The sequence below is a fragment of the Nicotiana tomentosiformis genome, chromosome 10 (assembly GCF_000390325.3).
Source record: "Nicotiana tomentosiformis chromosome 10, ASM39032v3, whole genome shotgun sequence".
NCBI classification, from domain to species: domain Eukaryota; kingdom Viridiplantae; phylum Streptophyta; class Magnoliopsida; order Solanales; family Solanaceae; genus Nicotiana; species Nicotiana tomentosiformis.
The window spans coordinates 74309446-74332031 of record NC_090821.1 but is presented as its reverse complement, the minus strand read 5'-3'; the positions used below and the strand labels follow the sequence as shown (position 1 = coordinate 74332031).

At 39.3% G+C, this 22586-nt stretch overlaps 1 protein-coding gene across 1 annotated transcript; it reads right to left on the bottom strand.

Moving 5' to 3' along the window:
• Positions 1–21843: 21843 nt before the first annotated feature.
• On the bottom strand, positions 21844–22242 carry LOC138900398 (uncharacterized). The gene has a single exon (XM_070187137.1). The coding sequence runs from the start codon at positions 22240–22242 to the stop codon at positions 21844–21846; it is 399 nt and encodes a 132-aa protein (XP_070043238.1).
• Positions 22243–22586: the final 344 nt, after the last annotated feature.

The window sequence follows — 22586 nt, the reverse complement described above, 5'->3', positions numbered from 1 at the left end:
CGTCCCATGCCTATGGTCAAGGAGGCTTTGGACCTACTATCAGGTGGTTCTAGACTTTACTTAGGTTTCTCAAAAATGATAAAACTAGGCGACATTCAAAACAGATAGGACTGCATACTATAACAATAAAAGGCTCGATCGAGTCAACCTACACACATAAGCACGAAAGCACGCAAACAGATTTCTGGTCAGGCAGTAGACATAATTAAGACGTATTAGAATCCTTAAGTCCTGTAGGCATAATTTTTATATAATTTCGGTATTAAACAGGCAACACTGTAATTTCTGGATTAACGTATAGGCAAATTAGAGCATTACAAGTCCTATAAATATAATTTCTACTCGTTTGCATAATAAGGTATTGCAAAACAATCCAGAACTCTGAATTGCAAGCACTGATTTTATAGGTATGCGTCTTAGGCAGGTGACATTACCCTATAGACATGAACTCGGTGCCGCTGGCGAGCGTAAGGGAACGGCCCCGTGACATGTGGTATCAGAGCTGATTAAGGCCATACTATTCTATGGCACAATGTCAAGGAAAGGGTAGAGATGGCTAGTGCATTTTGGATGTTAGTGCGGAGATCATGTCAAAGCAGAGATTGATGTTCATATGCCATCAGAGATCGAGAACCCGATACTGCTGGTCGAAGAAAGAAATGGGTGATTCCATTTTCTTTCGAAAGTCTAGGGTGCTACTGAATGAGGTGATATGCTGATGAGTCGGATGGTCAAGAGAAGGCCATGTTTGCCAGGTCATGCAACCATATTGCAAAGAGTGGGAGCCATGGACTATAAACATTCGACATGATCATAGAGGAGATCTAGCCAAGGATGCGTGCAACGCATCAGTTATGTGTCTTCCCTATGGGATAGACTTTTGGACTGCCTAAGGGCATTGCCAAGGTGAGGAGATGAATTCGAGGGTATAGCAAAGATTCAGAATTGGGCGGATTTCCAAGTTAGAAGGTGTCATCATTCTAGAAAGGGTTACGCCGAATGATCGGAGACCGTTGAGAGTTCAAGTGTGAGACACTACTGAACCGGGAAGCCGTGCTAGCAGGACCAAGAGAGTACCAGTATATAGGGAGAGTATTGACGTACTACCGGGAGCATTGGGTACTTGATGAGGAAGTGACAGTTGGAAAACAAAGAGCTTTGTTCTGGAATGTGGTGATGCTATGACTTTGAGAATGTAGTACTCATGGAGAGTCGTCCCAAGAGCTGGCCAAATTCCAAGTGGGATGACAGCGCTAAGAAGTATCCTCCACATTGAGTATGGGAGGATCCTGCCTATGCAAGAGGTATAAGGGCGAAGTTCTGAGTTTGGAAGTCAACACATATTCAAGGTAATGAGGGCAAGGGAAATCTATGGGAGCTATGACGGAGGGCGTTTGAAGGCTATGTGAGCGATTAAGTTACTAGAGTCGCGCCAAAGATCACGTTAATGTGCTTAATTGTGAAGGGAAAGCTTCAAACAGACATGAAGTCCGTGAGGGTCATGGTGTAGTTGACTAGTGTGGGTCAACTACAAAGTTATACACTAGAGGGGTGCAAGTGCGGAGGCACTTTCCAAGTGAACACCGAAAGGAGGTGAAGTGCAGAGGCATGCTTGGAAGATACTTGGGGGAGAAGTGCAAGGGGCGCGACTCCTTTTGAGATAGGACTTCGAGGAAGTCCAACCCACAGGACAAAGGGAGCCACGAAGTACATACCTGAGGGGGAAGACTCCGGGATTTCATAGGCCATGATGTGTCATCAGGGATAAGGACAAAATGAGTGTGGGAGGATGTCACAACCCACACTTTGGGGTTGTGACTTCGGCCAAGAACTGGTGAGAAATGACACTTCTGATTGTTCTACGTAGATCTGTCTACTCGGGCAACTTGAGCTTTTTAATTTTAAGCATATATAAGGGGGGTATATGTGATGAAAGCTCCGACCTGTTTCCCCATACGTGCTTCCACCAAGACGTATTGAACAAGATACCTTGGGGGAAACCTCAAGGGCCTGCTTGGGTAACTCAAAGGAGTGTCCTAGGTATCCATATGAGTTCGGGAACTCTATGGATGATGCGACGCCTTCAGGCTAGCGTTGGGCACCAAAGAGGCACTGGAGGATCGATGTGTGGGACGGCCAGCTCCGCAGGCTGCTGAATGTTGGAAGGAGACCTGAGTGCCAATTGGATACTTGACGCACCTATATTAGGGGCATCATGTGTCGACTTGTAAGCATGGCCTGGGTTCAACAATGCAAGCAAGGGTGCGTTGGCCTAAAGGTGCAGTTGTGGGGCGACATTGCACTATTCGGGATGGAAGCGTGTCGCGAGGTCTATGTATGGGCATGGCACGAAAGACCCACATGACAATGGCAAAGGACTAAGGGTTGCCTTACCCGAGCCAAGCACGAGATAGTTGCGGATGCACTAGACGAGTGTCAAGCTTGAGGATTGGGCTGTGCACGCGGGAGAAATGCTCAGTCTTAGGCTATGGACAAGACATGTCCTAAGCCAATCCCCCAGGGCGCGCATGGATTATGATCCAAATATGATGCGCCACGACATGAATTGTGATCCTAAGATTAACAAATTATAATGACATGGTCGATAAACTCCCCTTTGGGGTATATACCACAATAGTCTTCTCAAGAAAAACATAAGGATTCAAGGAAAGTAGAAATGCTACTAAGGAAACCTATTATAGAATCTTAGGGTCAACAATATCACAAACTCAATACCACAACTAGTCAGTGAATAAGTACTTAATACAAATTGATATCAAAGATTCCCTAGGCCTTAAACCTGAGCAATCCTAGCATTAGCAGGCATGAGTCTACATAACAGGATGGTAGTAAAGCAAACAACTATAATGAGGATTGGGGTTCACAAATAGTAGAGTAGCATGCTTGTTTGAAAAGTTCAGAGTTCATACAGACATGACCAAAGTTACGCCTAAATGGCTTAGCATAGAGAAATACAGTCGAGCAAATTATGGGCATGAATAAGTATCCCAAGAGTTTTAATACAATAACTCAGAGCAGTGCATGAACATGGGCAAGCAACATACATAGGAAACTAATGTATGCATAAACATAGTAGACTAAGTAGGTTCAAGATGGTCAAAATATACATAGTTGGCAGACATCCGAGTACAAGATTTAGGCAAGTTTAGATGCTAGAGAATACAAGACTATAAGCTAACTTCAAGGTAGATAGGATTGCAAACAAAGGTAACAACATATTGTAATTATATAGGTTCAGAAAATTCGAACAAGCATGGGATTTAGGTCAAGACCACAACTAAGTGTAGAATTTTAAGAGTCAAGGTACTCACCAGTTGCAAATTAAACGATACACGAAATTAAGCTCCGGCAGTAAATCAACTAGAAATAAAAAACAAGACTCCTAGAAACTCGGTGCGTCAGTGTTTCCAAGGGTCTCGAATGAACCCCGAGCAATGCTCACACTGAGAAGGAGCAACAATTGAATTCCAGTGGCCTTGGCTTTCAGCTGGCCAATGTCTCATATTTCGGAATAGTAGAGTGAAAGAGAGTGAGAGAATAACATTGATTAAGGTTCGTTTAGGGGAATTAGGGGAGGCGTTTATATGGTGTTGAAATTGAATGAACAAACAATGAAAAGAATCAATTAAACATAAATAAGTAAAGAAAATATCGCATGCAATCAGTAACAGAGCTGACAAAGGAAGAGATTGAATTTCAAACCCTAGTTAGGGTTCAACGATTGAAAATTGACCCGTGGATGTGGGGCGAGTTGAATAAACGGGTCCCGATCGGATTGGAATAAAAAGGTCATTTTGTTTGGGCCAGGGCAGATTGGGCTAAGGTTTGGGGGTGTTTGGGCCATTAATTTGGTCAGAAAATTGGCTTGGGATTGGGTTGGATTTTAAGTAGAAGGAATTAAGAAAAACATAATTATAAAAAATGACTAATAAATAGTAAAATATTATTCACGTAGTAAAATGCTTGAAACTAACATCTCAACATTATAAAAATATAAGAAATGCTATTTTAGTATAAATAATATAATAAATACAATTATGTACATAATATAGGCTATTATTGTAAAATTATGTAAAATCGCTTTAAAATACAATTATAATTATATAAAAACAAGTAAAATATTATGAAACATATATGTGGATGAAAATAATTTAAAAGTGTAATTAATAAATATTTGAACAACTTAAATTGAAGAAAATCAATTTCAAAGCCTTAAAAAATAATGAAACATTATTGAGAGTACTTATATAACCCTTGTAAATTAAGTAATAATGCAAAATGATATTTTGAAAGTATATATATTATTTAAAAAATATGAGTAAAAAATTAGGTATCAACAGCTGCCCCTCTTTATCCGGGAATGATGAAAGAGTTGTCGGGTAAATAAAATGATGACCAATTTTGTTCGAAGTGAGTGAGGAATGACGTGTTTTACAAACATGGGGGCCGAACCTAGTTTTTGAGTTTCCTACATGTCCCTGGTATTATGGGAATCAGGCCATATGTAGTTCTGGATCCAACGACGAAAGAAAGCGATGGAAGAGTGGTCGTATGTTTCAAAAAGGTTCTTTTGTGTAGGATAGTGTCGTAAGTAACAGATAATTTTAGGTGGAGCTATAAATGCGAAATGAACATTAAAGACGTATGAGGAAGATATTTGAATGGCTATAGAACAAAAAGTAATCAATTGTTGATCATCGGTTACATTTGAGGTGATTGAAGGATGTGAATGTTGTGAACGGAAATCGGAGCGAGAATTGCTCTTGCTTGTAGAATGGCTTCCTCCCGAGTTACCTGCAAAAATTTAAAACACAATGCTTGCGAATATATACGGGTGATTGCGAAAATATAACCATGATGCAAATTCCCTTTGGACCATGAGAGTTGTCTTTGGACGTTGAGGATGATGTCCTTAGACTATGATGTCCTGGGCCATGAAGTGTATGATAAGGGATTTGCAGGCCATAGAATAGTGTCCTCGGTCCATGAGGATGGTGCCTCCGGACTATGACGCTTTTGAATAATGATATTCAATTTTGAGACATCCTCCGTCCATGGCATGATGTCATGAGGCTATGAGGATGGTACCTTTGGACTATGACGCCTTCGGACAATGTGACGATGTTTTAGCCCATGAGATGCAAGTACGTGGTAATATGGATTGCTTGATAAAGGAATTATGTGATGCTTAGTCGTATGCAAAAACGAGACGCGGCTAGGTTTAGTATTGTATGAGATGAGGGCAATGCTTAGCCCGATGCAAAGAGCGGAGACAATGCTTAGTCTCATGCAAGGAAAGGCAATTCCTAGCCTTATGTAACAATGGATGCCATGTTTAACCTCGTGCAAGGAATGGAGACAATGCTTAATCTCATGCAAGGAAAGGAAATGCATAGCCTTATACAATGATATAGGCAATACTTAGCTTCGTGTAAGGAATAGAGACAATGCTTAGCCTCGTGCAAGGAGGGGAGACAATGATTAGTCGCGGGCAAGGAAAGTCAATGCTTAGCCTTATGCAATAATGGATGCAATGCTTAGCCTCATGCAAGAAATGGAGACAATGTTTAGTCTCATTCAAGGAAAGACAATGCTTAGCCTTATGCAATACTGGAGGCAATGCTTAGCCTCATGCAAGATATGGAGATAATATTTAGTCTCATGCAAGGAAAGACAATGCTTATCCTCATGCAAATGATGAGAAGCCAGGTTTTGGCCTTATGCAAGTAGAGGAAGGCAGTGCTTAGCCTTATGCAAGAATGGAGGTAGAGCTTAACCTCATGCAAATGTTGAGAAGGCAGTGTTTAGCCTTATGCAAGTAGAGGAAGGCAATTTTTAGCCTTATGTAAATGAGAAAAAGCAATTATTAGCTTTATGAAGGTGAAGACTTTGTGCTTTGCGGTGTATATCCCTATGCAGGTAGTGGTCATCGTGCTTTGCAGTGTATGCCTGTTGAGAAATTCTTGACGATGTTGTACCTATCATTCCTTTTCGAATACTTTGATGATGCAATCCCAAATTTTGAGGAAACTCAAAATCTTTGCCCCGGTTTCGTCTTTGGAAGGAAATGGAGTTTTTGTTATAATGAGACTGAATGTAATAATGGGTTACCTACGTACCCCCAGAAATTTGGGTAAAAAAATAGTTCATATTTGAAACTTATAAAATCACTTGAGAGTGCAAGATCTATATGATAGGATAGTCCTCTATTGAAATCCTGGTGAATGCTCCAAAAGGACAGAGTGTGACTACAAGATCGAGCTTAGACAAAATAATTTTAGAAGAGTATCATGGGTGGGTGGGTTGAGATAGATTGGTAAAGTAATAGCGTAGAGAATAAGTGGTATTGACCATTAAGACTGCGATTCTCGGGAAGGTCCCAACGACCTAAGATTCAGGCGCATATTCTGAAGTTAAGCAAACAAAGTGCTAAAAGCAAACACATGGGTCTAACCTCCTTGGACTTTGGATGTTATGCCTTGGATGTAAAGACGCGCAAGATACGCAAGGAAACGAAACTATTAGGCCACATTTGACTGCTAAGACAGAGTTGAATTACTTTAACAAAATAGAGATTGATTGTATGAACAAGCAAAATGCCCTATCTTTTTAAAAATAGAATTTTATGCCACTTATACCAAAAAGTCCGAATAATGATGTGGAGTGGGTTGAATAGAGGACAGTGACAATTGAAGGGTAATCTCATTTTTAAAAAGTTATACCCACATAAGGACAGTTAAGACGAAATATCCCTTGACAAAGAAATCACGCCATTAACTACGACTGATGATAATGATAGACCAGTCCTTTTATGTAAACAATGAATGTAATACTTCATTTAAGCAAAATAAGAGGTTATGGTCGTGGGATAGGAAGATAGGTTGTTCAGGCCCAAGATTTGCATTATTTGAGCCTAAGAATATAAGTCTAAGAAATGTTCACGACTTGATTGTGTTAAGCGTGGAGTGATTTTGAAATAATATGCCATGAGTACTTTGAAATAAATAGCAAACGAATAAATATAGATATGTAAGAGAAAAGATAGATACACATATAAATGTGTAAATAAACCTTTCCGGAGATGGCAAGAGAGATAAGGATGCTTTGAATAAGTTAATCTTACCCCTCCTAAATTCGATTAGCTTAAGATAATAAATAGTTAGCATATTAAAATATGCTTCTCCAAATAATGCACATAAAGTATGAAGTTGTCACTCGGGATTGTAAAACTCCCTTTAGCCTTTGGGCAAGATTATCTAAATGGACTTAATATGCCAAGGGTATTTATCTATCCTAGGTTCAATCATGATGCATGCAGCTAGTCTCTAATAGAGTAGATTTCTAAGGGTCTAACAAATACTCTCAAGCGGACAACTTGAGAGGGGAAGGTACGGGACCGTCGATTGCACCGCTGATCGACTAGTCTTTCGCTAATAAGACTTTCCCAATTTAAGGGTATTTTGGAATGCGCGGTTACTCATCAGGCTCCGCTATGTTCATAATAGTCACGAGTGAAATATGATGTTGAAAGCATGCTCATGAAAGTGATTACACATAGCTACGTAATTTTGCATAATAAGAAAGCACATAAGAACGAAATTTAACAAAGCAAATAAAAGTAAATAAGAAAGGAAAAGGGAAAGGAAAAGAAATATAGGTAGCATAATCCTCAAATATAATCTGATATTGAAGCAACTAAAGAGAATGGGAAAGGGAGATACATGGAAGGAGACAAAAATAACTGACAATTAGATACGATACACAATTTAGTAGGCTTGGGGAAAGGAATATACGATATAGATGAAACAATAACGAGGGGATGTGCATGGAAAACATAATTATAAATAAAAAAAATAAAGAAAAAGGGAAAGGAAGGTACGTTGCAAGAAGTAAAGAAAAAATGAACAATAATTACAATAAACCCAAAAATCCCACATAAGAATAAAACTCGTTATGGTAAGAACCTAAATATCCCCAACTGGGTCGCATGCTGTCGCGCCCCGTTTTCTCGCGAAAGCGGGTTTCGACATGTGACAACTCTTTTAAATGGGTATTGAAAGAGAAAAGTAGCCACCTAATAATATTTAAGGTACGTTAGAGCGCCTATTTGCGAATAACTCTGTTTGACTAGTCCGTGTCACCAAAGATCGGGTAAAAGCTCAAATCACCTCAAAGAGAAGGTATTAGGCAATCTTCGAGGTCCACAACTGTGGGTCCCGGTCGAACTTTAGACTTTGTGAATTATGTAATTAAGCTAGGTGATCAAATAAATAGAAGGAAAATTCAGAAGTTGTAGAGTCTTATTAAAACATATGAGAATTGGTACAAGTCTTAATAACTACAAAATTACAAACTATATTGATCTATGTTGAATGACTAAGTGTAAATAACACGCACATAAAATAGGAGGAGCGGAGTCCTAAGTTATTTAGCCTAAAGGATCACCCCGTGTAACATAAATAATACCTCGCAACTTTCTTAGGGTGGAGGTTACTCGTATTATTCAACGTGCACAAACTATCATCTCCTGCTACCCGATTACTATGTTGAAGCTGTTTACTTAAAGGCATTCTAATTCAATTTTAAGTCGTACCCTATGCGTGCACTACTCGTCCCATGCCTATGGTCCATAAGGCTTTGGAGTTACTATCAGGTGGTTCTAGACTTTACTTAGGTTGCTCAAAAATGATAAAACTAGGCGACATTTAAAATAGATAGGACTACATACAATAGAAATAAAAGGCTCAAGTTAACCTCCAGACATAAGCACGAAAGCACGCAAATTGATTTTTGGTTAGGCAGCAGACATAATTAAGACGTATTAGAATCCTTAAGTCCTGCATGCATAATTTCTATATAATTCCAGTATTATACAGGAAGTGATGTAATTTCTGGAGTAACATATAGGCAAATTAGAGCGTTACAAGTCATATAAATATGATTTCTAATCGTTTGCGTAATAAGGTAATGCAAAACAATCCCAGAACTCTAAATTGCCAGCACTGATTTTATAGGTATGCGTCTTAGGCAGGTGACAATACCCTATAGACATGATCTCTAATAGTCGCATAATTAGGCAGTGAGGTAGTTAGAAAACACATGATTAGTAGCGTCAACAAACACCCTATAGGCAGGATTTCTAACAATTAGACTTAATTTTATAATACTTTATCCCTATAGGCATGCTATCTAAGTGAGGCTGTACAAAAGCAACATGAAGCAGTTGATTAATTATTAAACCTTATAGCCAGGGTATCTAGGTTAGCAAAGGTATTGCATTATTGTATCCTATATGCATATTATCTAGGAGCGTTGAATAACAGACATGGAAATGAGTGTAGCATATTTTAACAAGTTAAGTGTGTGCGTGATTCCTATCAGTGTACAACACAAGCTAACAAAACAAACAAGGCATGCTGGACATAATAGCAAATAGAACACATAGACCCTATAGGCATGTTTTCTACCCATTCATGCAAGTATTAGAATACCCCAACTACCCTATTCATTAATGCCCCCAATTGTTTGTTTAAAAATTATTATAGGCCTAGTTTAAAACAAATACAAACTTAATAGGGCTATTACAGGCCCAAATACAACAATTACAGGTCCAACATAAGTACAAAGTAACCCAACAGTGCTCTTCTGGGCCTTCACCAACCATACTCTTCCATATCAAACAGGCCTAATACCCAGGCTCGCAAGCTTGTTTGACCAATGCTCAAATCTAATAACACACACGGCCCAATAAGCCAGGCCCCAGATATGAAAACAATTGTCTTGCTTACCCATTAACAAATAACAGGAACATGGGGTCATAAGACATGTCATTCAAATGGCTTAGTGCCCAGGCAAAGACACATGGATTTTCTATTATTACAATAATCAGTAGAAAGATTTTCTAAGTATCACTTTAGAGGTAACATCTAACAGGTGAGAGGACGCACATGTACAAAGACCTTACAATGAGCACATAAGTGAGGCTTTCAAACTAACAAATAAGTTCAAAGCATAGACTTCTTAAGATGCACCGGATTAGTTATGGGCAACATGAATCCACAAAGCAAGAAACTCAGCATGAGAGTTAAGGAAAGGGATTAGTTCTAAGAGGATTAACAAATGATAATGACATGGTCAATAGACTCCCCTTTGGGGTATATACCACAATAGTTTTCTCAAGAAGAACATAAGGATTCAAGGCAAGTAGAAATGCTACTAAGGAAACCTATTACAGAAGCTTAGGGTCAACAATATCACAAACTCAATACCACAACTAGTCAGTGAACAAGTACTTAATACAAATTGATATCAAAGATTCCCTAGGCATTAAACCCGAGTAATCCTAGCATTAGAAGGCATGAGTCTACAGAACATGATGGTAGTAAAACAAACAACTATAATGAGGATTGGGGTTCACAAATGGTAAAGTAGCATGCTTGTTTGAAGAGTTCAGAGTTCATACAGACATGACCAAGTAGCAAGTTATGCATGAATGGCTTAGCAAAGAGAAATAATGTCGAGCAAATTCTGGGCATGAATAAGTATCCCAAGAGTTTTAATAAAATAACTCAGAGCAGTGCATGAACATGGGCAAGCAACATACATAGGAAACTCATGTGTGCATAAACATAGTAGACTAAGTAGGTTCAAGATGTCAAAATATACATAGTGGGCAGACATCCGAGTACAGAATTTAGGCAAGTTTAGATGCTAGAGAATACATGACTATAGGCTAACTTCAAGGCAGATAGGATTACAAACAAAGGTAACAACATATTGTAATCATATATATTCAGAAAATTCGAATAAGCATGGTATTCAGGTCATGACCACAACTAAGCATAGAATTTTAAGATCAAGGTACTCACCAGTTGTAAATTAAATGAACAAGGAAATTAAGCTCTGGTAGCAAATCAACTAGTAATAAACAACGAGACTCCTAGAAACTCGGTGCGTCAGTATTCCCAAGGGTCTCGAATGAACCCTGGACAGTGCTCACACTGAGAATGAGCAACAATTGAATTCCAGTGGCCTTGGCTTTCAGCCAGCCAAGGTCTCAAATTTTAGAATAGTAGAATGAAAGAGAGTGAGAGAATAACATTGATTAAGGTCTGTTTAGGGGAATTAGGGGAGGGGTTTATATGGTGTTGAAATTGAATGAACAAACAAGAAAAATAATCGATTAAAGATAAATAAGTAAAACAAATATCGCATGCAATTAGTTACAGAGCCGGCAAAAGAAGAAATTGAATTTCAAACCCTAGTTACGGTTCAACGATTGAAAATAGACTCATGGATGTGGGGAATCAATCCCTTTTCCATGTATATGGATGAGATATCGTATAAATTTTGAAGATCAAAGCTGAGCAGGTCCGATCTGGAATGGCGATACTTCTCAAAATTAGGATGAGTACTAAGTAACATCAGGAGCGTGTGAGTAGTAGCATGGTAGTGTAAATAAGGTAAACAGATCGTAAGACTCCATAGTATAACCGTATTCAGAGAGATTTTTTTGGATTTTTGGGGGGTAAGACAACTAGGGTTCATAGAAGATGAGAGCATGTGAGGGAGGCTGGGAAAAGAAAATGGTCTCTAGGGTTTGGGGTGGGGATATAAGGAGAGTGAGGGTTTTATTTTTGGCCGTTGATCATTTGAGATCAACGACCAAGATTAAAAAGGAAGGTGGGGGCGAGTTGAAGAAATGGGTCCCGACCGGATTGGAATAAAGAGATTGTTTTGTTTGGGCCAGGTAGATTGGACTAAGGTTTGGGGTGTTTGGGCCATTAATTTGGTCCGAAAATTGGCTTGGGATTGAGCTGGATTTTAAATACATGGAATTAAGAAAACAATAATTATAAAAAATGACTAATAAACAGTAAAATATTATTCACATAGTAAAATGCTTGAAACAACATTATAAAAATATAAGAAATGCTATTTTAGTATAAAATAATATAATAAATATAATTATGTACATAATATAGGCTATTATTGTAAAATTATGTAAAATCACTTTAAAATACAAATATAATTATATAAAAACAAGAAAAATATTATGAAATATATATGTGGATGTAAATAATAATTTTGGATGATTAAGTCATTACAAAATAATTTAAAGGTGTAATTAATAAATATTTATACAATTTAAATGTAAGAAAATCAATTTTAAAGCCTTAACTATTATGAAAGATTACAGAGAGTACTTATATAATCCTTGCAAATTAATTAATGATGCAAAATATTATTTTGAAAGTATATATATTATTTAAAAAATATGAGAGAAAAATTGGTTATCAACGAGACGATATGTTAGTTAAGTCCGAGCGAGCGGAGGACCATTTGAAATATTTGCAGGAAACCTTCGGAGTCGGGTCCAGGAAATTTTTCGGATTCATGGTGTCTAATCGGGGAATCGAGATCAATCCCGATAAAATCAAGGCCATAGAGGACATTACCGTGGTGGACAATGTCAAGGTCGTTCAAAGGCTAACCAGGCACATAGCCGCGTTGGGCCGATTGATTTTAAGGTCCTCAGACAAGAGCCATCGGTTCTTCTCATTATTGAAGAAGAAGAAGAATTTCTCATGGACGCCGAAGTGTCAGTAAGCCTTGGAAGAACTCAAGCGGTACCTTTCGAGCCCACCTTTGCTTCATACTCTGAAGGCAGATAAACAATTGTACCTTTACTTAGTGGTATCCAAGATAGCAGTAAGTGGAGTCCTAGTCGGGGAAGAAGAAGGTACGCAATTTCCTATTTACTATGTTAGCAGGACACTAGGCGAGGTCGAAAATAAGTATCCTCACCTGGAAAAATTGGCGCTCGCTTTGCTAAGCATCTCTAGGAAGTTAAAACTGTATTTTCAATGCCATCCCATATGTTTCCTGACTACTTACCCATTGAGGAACATAATATCAACCCTGAACTGCCATCAAATCTCAAATTTTGGCAGACTTCGTGGCCGACTTCGTACTAGCCCTAATACTCGAGGTCGAGAAGGAGTTGTTGTTGAACTCGGGGACCTCATCCAGAATCTGGACCCTCTTTACGGACGGTGCCTTGAACGTAAATGGGTCCGGACTTGGCATCATATTGAAGCCACCAATGGGTAATGTAGTTAGGCAATCTATTAGAACTTTAAAATTGACTAACAACGAGGCCTAGTATGAGGCCATGATTGCAGGTCTCGAACTGGCCTAAAGCTTGGGGGCTGAGGTGATTGAAGCTAAGTTTGATTCCCTCCTTGTGGTGACCAAGTCAATGGAACGTTCGAAGTTAAAGAGGAGCGAATGCGAAGGTACCTAGATAAACTACAGGTGGCGTTACATCGGTTCAAGGAATGGACTTTGAACCATGTACCTCGAGATGAAAATAGCGAAGCCGATGCTCTTGCCAACATAGGATCATCGGTTGATGATGATGGATTCAACTCAGGAACAATCGTACAACTCATGAAATCGGTAGTGGAAGAAGGCCACGCCTAGATAAACTCGACAAGCTTAACCTGGGACTGGAGAAACAAGTATGTTGATTACCTGAAGACCGGAAAACTGCCCTTGGATCCTAAAGAATCGATAGTTGTGCACACGAAGGCGGCCATGTTCAGCTTGTCCGAAGACAACACCCTATTTAGGAGAACGTTCGATGGCCCACTCGCCATATGTCTGGGACCGGGAGATACCGAGTATGTTTTGAGGGAAGTTCACGAAGGCACATGCGGGAATCATTCGGGTGCCGAATCGTTGGTTCTTAAGATAATCAGAGCCGGATACTACTGGATCGACATGTAAAAAGACTCAAATGAGTTCGTGTAAAAATGCGATGGATGTCAGAGACATGCACTGATGATTCATCAGCCCGAGGAGCTGCTACATTCGGTCTTGTCACCCTGACCATTCATGAAATAGGGAATGGACATCGTTGGCCTCCTTCCATGGGCACCCGATAAGGCTCAATTCATATTATTTATGACTGACTATTTTTCTAAATGGGTGGAAGCTTAGGTGTCACGACCCAATTTTACCTATAGGCCGTGATGGCGCCCAACATCGCCGCTATGAAAGCCAAGGGTGAACTAGCCATGTATTTATTCTTTTTAACGATTTCCAAATAGATGATTTTTATTTATTAAGTAAGAGGTGAAAAATTTAATAAAGTAAAGTGTAAACTAATATAAGAACAAGTGTGGTGAAAATTATACTCAAAAGCTATCAAATGTCTACTAGCGTAATCCCAAGACTTGGTGTCACATGTGTATGAGATACTAGTAGAATATACAAAACACCAAACTACTGTCTCAAATAGAGTAGATAGAAAGTAATGAAAAAGAGAGACTTCGGGTGCTGTAGAACGGATTCGGAAAGCAGCTCACCAGTAAGCCTCAGGGTATCGGGAGCGCGTGCCAGTATGACTACCAGATGCACCTGCCTCATATCCTGCACGATTAGTGCAGAAGTGTAGCGTGAGTACATAAAAAATATGTACCTAGTAAGTATCTAGTCTAACCTCGAAGAATTAGTGACGAGGGGTCGACGTCGCCACTTACTATGGGCTAACAATAAAATACAGAAATGCTAAACATGCATAAAGTATGTGAATAATAATATTAACATAATGGCATCAGTGATTAAATGATTCTTTAATTAACAGTAAATTCCAAAAGTCTTTCACTAACATTGTACTGATTTCAAATAAATTCTGAATAAATAAATAAATTATAACCTCTCAATTCATCAAAAATAATATCATATGTATTCGGGCTTCAAGCATTAACACGCACGATTTATGCCGAAGTCGTACAACCCGATCCATAACAATGTGTACACTGCCGAGGGTCGAACGACACGAACCATAGATGCATCTATTACACTGCGGAGGCGTTCGGCCCGCTCCACAGAAAGAGAGATTACTTTATGAACATCCGATTTAAAAGCTATTATAAGGCTAATATATAAAGAAGCACAATTTTTATTAACGGTCATGTAAGCCGCCAAAGCTTAAGTAAGTGAAATTCGGTCTTTACAAACCCTTAACAAGTTTCAGTATAATTTAAGCACTTTAATTAACAAGTATTTCATGATTTGGGTCCTAAACTACCCGAACTTAAGCATAATTAGTAGCTACGCACGGACTCTCATCACCTCGTGCGTACGTAGCCCCCACAATTAGAACCAAATAGCAATTTAAATCACCTATGGGATATATTCCCTCTTACAAGATTAGGCACGAGACTTACCTCGTCTCAAAGCATACTTTCCGGCCGCAAATTCACTCTAAGGACCCAACTTGGTGCCGAACAATCCGAAACTAGCCAAATGTTATGTAAAATAATCAATATATGCTCAAAAGTTAATAATTTAGCTATTAGATTAATTACCCAACCCAAATTGGAAGATTCATAAAATTTACCTCCGGGCCCACATTCTCAGATTTCGGAAATTTACGAAATAATTGTTACCCAGAACCTCACGAACTCAAATATATAATTTTCACCCAATTCCATAACCGTTTTAGTGGTTAAATCTCATTTTTATCAAAACCTAGGTTTTTCAACTAAACTCATAATTTTCATAATTTTACATGTTAAAATCTACCCATAATCTATGCATTTAACCTAACTTGGGTAGAATTTACTTACCTTCGATAGTTAGGTGGAAATCCCTCTCTAAGAAACTCCAAAACTCGCCCAAGAAGTGAAATAAGTGAACTAAAATGGCCTTAGTCCCGTATTAAATGGACCTCACTGCCTCCCAACGATTTCCACATCTGCGGAAAATGCATTGCAGATGCGGCCCTCCCCCAGCTGGCCTACTTTCGCTTTTGCAGACAAAGGCTCGTTTCTGCGGCGTACGTGCTGCTCCTGTGATCTTGCCTGCTTCTGCTGTCATCTGCCTCGCACCTACGCTTTCGCAGGTGCATTCCTTTCCTCGCTTCTGTGACTACACGCCCATGATGCCCAAGCTGCTTCTACGAACTTCACCTTGATTCTGCGACCAAACTTCCGCAGAAGCGGTCGCATCAGCAATAGGAAATTCTAACTCTTCAACATGGCCCAAGTCGATCCGAACCCCGTCCGAAACTCGCCCGAGCCACTCGAGGCCTTAACCAAATATACCAACAAATTTGTAAACATAATACGGACTCGCTCGAACCCTCGGAATGGGAAAAACAACATAAAAATTAAGAATCACATTCCAAACCAAATCGAATCAACTTATGAACTTCAAGTTCTTCTAACTTGCTCCGAACGCGCATAATCATACTTAAACTACTCAGAATGACACCAAATTTTGCGTGCAAGTCTTAAATTACGATACAGAGCTATTACCAGGCTTGAAATACCAAACGGACTTCAATAATACCAAGACCTACTTCAACCCAAATTTAAAGGACTTTAAAACCTTCAATACGCGAACTTTCAACTTTAGGCGCTGAAACGCTCTCGGGTCATCCAAAACCCGATCCGAACATACGCTGAACTCAAAAATTATTATATAAACCTATTGGGAGCGTTAGACCCCGGTTCCGAGGTCGTTTATTACAATTGTTGACTTAAGTCAAATTTATCCCTTTTAAGCTAATATTAAGGAACTAAGTGTTCCGATTTCAATCCAAATTCCGTACTAACCATCTCCGCAAGTCATCAAATAATAAAATCACATACGGGGAGTCTTATTTAGAGGAACAAGGTTCTAGAAAGAAAAACGATTGGTCAGATCATTACACCAGGCATTTGAGAAAGTCAGGGAGAAAGAAGTTATTGACTTCATATGGGACCACATAATATGCCGGTTTGGAATGTCGGCTGAGATTGTGTGTGACAATGGGAAGCAATTAATCGGCAGTAAGGTGAGTGAATATTTTGAGGACCATAATATCAAAAGGATCCTATCAACACCCTATCACCCTAGTAGGAACGGGCAGGCGGAGTCTACGAACAAAACCATACTCCAAAATCTTAAGAAGAGTTTGACCGACGCCAAAGGAAAATTGAAAGAAATTTTGCTTGAAGTCCTGTGGGAATATCGAACGACCTCAAAGTCTATGGTGCCGAAGCGCTAATACCAGTCGAAGTAGGGGAACCGTGTCACGACCCAAAACCATGTGACCGGCACCCGGCACACTACCAGACCCGAGCTAACCAAACCATGTGATGCACCCAAATCATATGCATGAAAACCAATTTAACTGCGAAATCTCCTTGAAAATCATATACATTTTCAAGTTAAATGATAAAATATTTTCCAATTCAAATTCACACATGATGCCTTTCATGTTAATAAAAATGAGACTAAGTAAAATAAATATACTTTCATGTATGTCATGTACAACCCCATTACTACAACCTTTTAGAACCTTCTTATGGAGCCTCTATACCAAAGAATATAATAAAACACTTGCGCTAATACCCGACTAGCATAAATTAAGAAAAGAACATGATAACTACCATAAAATAGGAGTGGTGCCTCACCATATACCTCAGGAAGAGAGTTATCCTAGCCCTGACCGCATGCCACGTATCATACCTCATCCTGAAACATGTGAAGTAAGCGGGACCCTAGAGGGCCCCCCCAAGGGCTGAGTACACCATAACGGTACTCAATAAGTGTTATAGACTCTCTCTAACTTAAGTCCTTGGGAAAAATAATGCATCAATATTTGATATAAAAAGATATGAAATTTTATCAATTCATGATCCTTGTCATTTTAAATAAAATCCAAGTGAACTATAACCCACAATATAAACTTTTAAAACATTTATATCAACCCAAGATTTTTGATAAAAATAATACAAAATAATTCCATTTGCTTTAAGTCATTGAAATCACTTTCGGCTCCTTAGGCCTAAACATAAGAAAATCATCCTTACCTTTCACTAGGAGTACTATACCATCTAAGAAGGTGAACTAGGTTATGTACCTAGCATCAAGTATCATATACCCTACTTGCTCAGGTCGTCTCATCATAGTGCGGTACGAATCGACTCAGCCATGCTAATAATAACACAAAATAGTACCCCCTCGAGGGAGAGCACTCTATCGTAGTTTATACCACAAAGTGGCCATCTACACCTACACCGGCACGGTAGTTTCATGACGATGATCACAATATATCCAAAGTCAATCTCGGTGAACACAAGTAACTCCCACAACATTTGATACTTCAAAAATAGATTCATAGAATAGTAGCCTCAAATAATCTATTTTTATCAAATCATAACATTAATAAAACAAATCTAAACCATTTGAACAAAAAATAAATAAACAACCTTTTACATGTTAAAACCTTTAGCAATTTAACATCAATTTTTAAAAGATACCACAAGTGCTATTTAGCTCATCAATTTCCAAAAGGAATACTTTCCATGAAAACTTATCTTTAGCACTTAAATATGTATACTCTTGTCAATACGAATGTTTTGATAAAAACTTATAACATTTACCTTGAGTGTCATTTTACCAATAAGATTTAAATAAAATTTTATAAAACAACATGACACTAAATATTCAACATAATATTTTTGTACATGGAGACATCCGTACTTGTTTGTCCCCACGAGCACGAAAGCACATTTGCAAACAACTTAAGCATTAAATCGAAACATGCTTTTAGAGAAAATCCCTCAAGAAGCTTTCAATCTTCTTCCATCTTCTTCTATCGTTCAATCTTCTTCCATCATTCCAACATTGATTAAAAGGCTCAAGCATCACCAACAAGTCAATATATACAATTAGATATCCTAATTACATCAAAATATGACCTAAAAAAATGATCAATATCCATTTATGGGTCATAAGTTGGCTACAACCCTCCAAGTCCAACAACTCAAATCGACGAATAGAGTCACATGCTAGTCCGTTCAACTTCATTCTTATATTTTAATACCCATTCAAAGTCATTAATGGTACTACATCAATTGTCCAATACCACCAAGTTACTATTCACCGTCTTTCATAATCAACACTTGTAAAATATACAATTCGGGTGAGTATTCATCAATTTCATCGCCAAAATTACTATTCATCTTCTCTCTTATTTTCTCAAAAGTACTATCCATGCCATGAACTAGAGTTTTATAATCCAATATTTCAATCATTAAAACTTGTAACAAATGCTTCAAATACTTCTAACTACTCATAATAAACAAGTTTGAAGCATTGGAATTACCTCTAATAGATGAATCTTGAAAGATCATAACTTTGGTGATTTTTATGTTCTTCAGGATTTGATGATGAAATCTAGTATTTGGATGCAAAAATGATGTTAGAACTCATGTATATTGAGAAAGAATCAACCCAAAACATCATTAACAACTTACCTTAGTTGATTGGACTTGATTTGAGCTTAAAATCGCCTTTTCACCTCAAGAACCCTAACACCCAATACTCAAAATACTCTCTTCCCCCGATTTTGTATTTATAGGCCCAGATTTCTGGGTTTCGGACACGGCCCCGGATGCAAAGCATCCCACTTCACTCCTCTTCGAAGGCCGGATGTGGACTCGGATGCTATGGCAGTACTTCACTGCCAACCTTTGGTAATTTGATCATAATTCTTGTAGGAGTGTCCAAATGACAAACAGTTTAAAGCGTTAGAAACTAGACTCGAATATCTTTTATTTGATAGGTTTTCCATCACATAACTCCTTATATATATGTAGATATTCTCGTCCAAATTTAGGTCTTGTGTGTACTCATTTGGAACTTTAATCTATCATGTAATTTCCAACTTGACTTAGACTTAAGGCTCTCCTTAGACCCCATATCACTTATAATATGCCTCGCACGCTTATTATCATATCCAATTAAAATCCATCATATTAATATTCCTCATCCGCACACAAAATAATGTAATTAGCACACATCAACTTTCTTAATAGCGCTTAAGTATTTTAAAATTTTTCGGGGTGCTACAAAATGAGTCTCCGATTCCGATACGTGACCGAAGAGTCAAACGACGAGGCCATGAACACAAGCCTGGAATTACTAGATGAGAGGCGCAAGGCTACCCTCATCCGGCTGGCTACCCAAAAACAACGAGGTGAAAGGTATTACAACCGGAGAGCCAACCTCCAACACGTTAATATCGGGGACTTGGTGTTAAGAAAAGTGACACTAAACACTCAAAACCCGAACGAAGGCAAGATGGGACTGAATTGGGAAGGTCCATATCGAATTGTTGAGATCACCAGCGAAGGATCATACAAACTCCAAGCAGGGAACAGTGAGTGACTACCGAACAACTGGAACGTGACCCACTTAAAACAGAACTACTACTGAGGTACGATCCCATTCATTATTTTTTTTTACCTATATTACGAATTGAACTAACATTTGCTGGCAACGACCAAAGAATGATGCAATTATTAGGCCTGAAAGCACGTGTTTCACTCTTTTTCCCTTGAACCATTTTTGTCCCAAATGGGTTTTCCGGCAAGGTTTTTAACGAGGCAACGGTAGATCGTTCTAACTTAGAATTGGAGACCGGCTATGAACCGGAGTCGAGGGTCACATAAACAATATTCTAGCCCTCTCTACAACCGACCTCGAATACTGGGGGCCATCACCCTTGATAATAACTTTAGTAAGGAAGGAAACATTGTGCTCGAACAGTCTGAGCTTGGTGGATATGATTTATTGTAAGGGCCAAACGGTCAAATGAACCGTGCCCACATAGATCACTTAAGCCATAACATGAAACTTGTACATATTTTCCATCTTGTATGTTGTGCATGGAAATGAAATAAAGTTCCTACCTTGCAGATACATATTTTGTTTCTTAAATACTACTACATTTTGTTCCTTGAGGACATCAGGCCCATGGGACACCTCTATCCGGATTCAAGAGATCACCCAATTCCGGGACTGTCGTCCAAGGCAAACTCGGACGGCTTGGGCTGTCGAAACCCGGGGGTAGAAAGACCTATTAGGCAGTGCCTGAACTTTAAAGGCTATGTCCGTCCTCATTCGGGGACTGTCGTCCTGGGCAAGCCCGGATGGCTCGAGCATCGAAGCCCAGGGTAATAAGCCTATTGGGAAATGCCCGAACTTAAAAGGCTACGACCATCTTAGAAACGGCTCAGAGACGTCCGAAACCCGTAACCAAAACATAAGGCTTTAAAATTTTCAAACCGATCCAAAGGCTACCCTTGACAAAATTATAATAAAAAAACTTCTAAGTAAGCGCTTTGGGAAAATCTTCCAGTCATACCAAGCCCCCATAAGTTATAAACAAAATCACATCGAGAACAATCCTCGTTCGAACCTCCGAACAAGACCTTATTATTACGTGCTAAGACATTTGAAAACTTTGCAATCGTAAAGAAAAAGCCAAAAGAAACAAACTTGAAAATTGCCAAAGGGAAAAATGAAAAGCCTTGTATATATATAAATATATTTACAAAGGCAAAACGGCCTCAACAAAACATACAAAAATAAAAAAACAAAGAAAAATCTACAAGGCACCTAAGCCTGATCTTTGCCGGAGCCCGCCTCGTCACCGGGACCATCAGAGTATTCTCCGCCCTCGGATCCGCCGGAGCCCTTGGAACCTTCCTCGTCCTCGGAATATGCCAACTTTTTGGTCTCGACCTTGAGCATCTTAACATTTTCGATCTCGACCGTTATGTCGAAACCCCAAGCATGAACTTCCATGAGAGCCTCCTTTCGGGACTGCCATTTCACGTAATCGGCAATAACTTTTAGGCAGTCATGGGCTGCCTCAGCGTCGGCTTTGTACTGGTGCACCATCTCTCTAGCATCTGCCCTGGTCATTTCCACCACCGACTTGGCTGCTTTAAGCTCCTTGGCGAGGGTATCCCGTTAGGCAGCGACAACGGCCGAGCCTAGTTGAGATTGAAGGTCTTCGATTTTTTGGGACCGGGCCTCAACTTTCTCCTTCGCTGCTCGAAGTTGGACGTCCGCCGAGGTCAGCTGCTCCTGGGTAGTCTCTTTTTTCGAAGCCAATCGGTCCAATTTTCCCTTCCACTCTTTGACCATGGCCTTGATATTGTCTATCTCGGTTCGAAGCTGGTCGATCCGATCAAGCTTCTGCTGGACCTGAGGGTTTTGACCGTTTATCGCCATACATAACTCGTCATCACTAACTTCAAAGATCTTTACCTGTTCCACCAAGACGGCATATTCTTTTTGAGTTGCGTCCAACTCATCCCGGAGATTCTTAACTTCTCCTTCACGTTGCTCACTGAGCACCTTATACATGTCCCTCTTCTCAACAAGCTCTTTGACTTCGAACTCTAGTTGGCTAAGCTCATCCTAGTACTAGAGAAAGGTTTCATAGTGGAGCACCGAGGCCTGCATAACGTAAAAAAGGAAAGGCATTAGGGTCATCAAAAACTGAGTTCGAAGATAAAAGAGTGTGATAACACTTTACCCGATTTAGCGCCTATTGCGCTTCGTTGATCAAGCATGGCGCATCTACCTCGTTCATTTTTGCCTAGTCTTCTTTGGTTATCCGGCACCGGAAGTAGCTAGCTATCCCGATGGGGGGCGGAAACAACTCGGGCATCCTCTGGTACGGTGAAAACTACTAATCACTTCCGTCC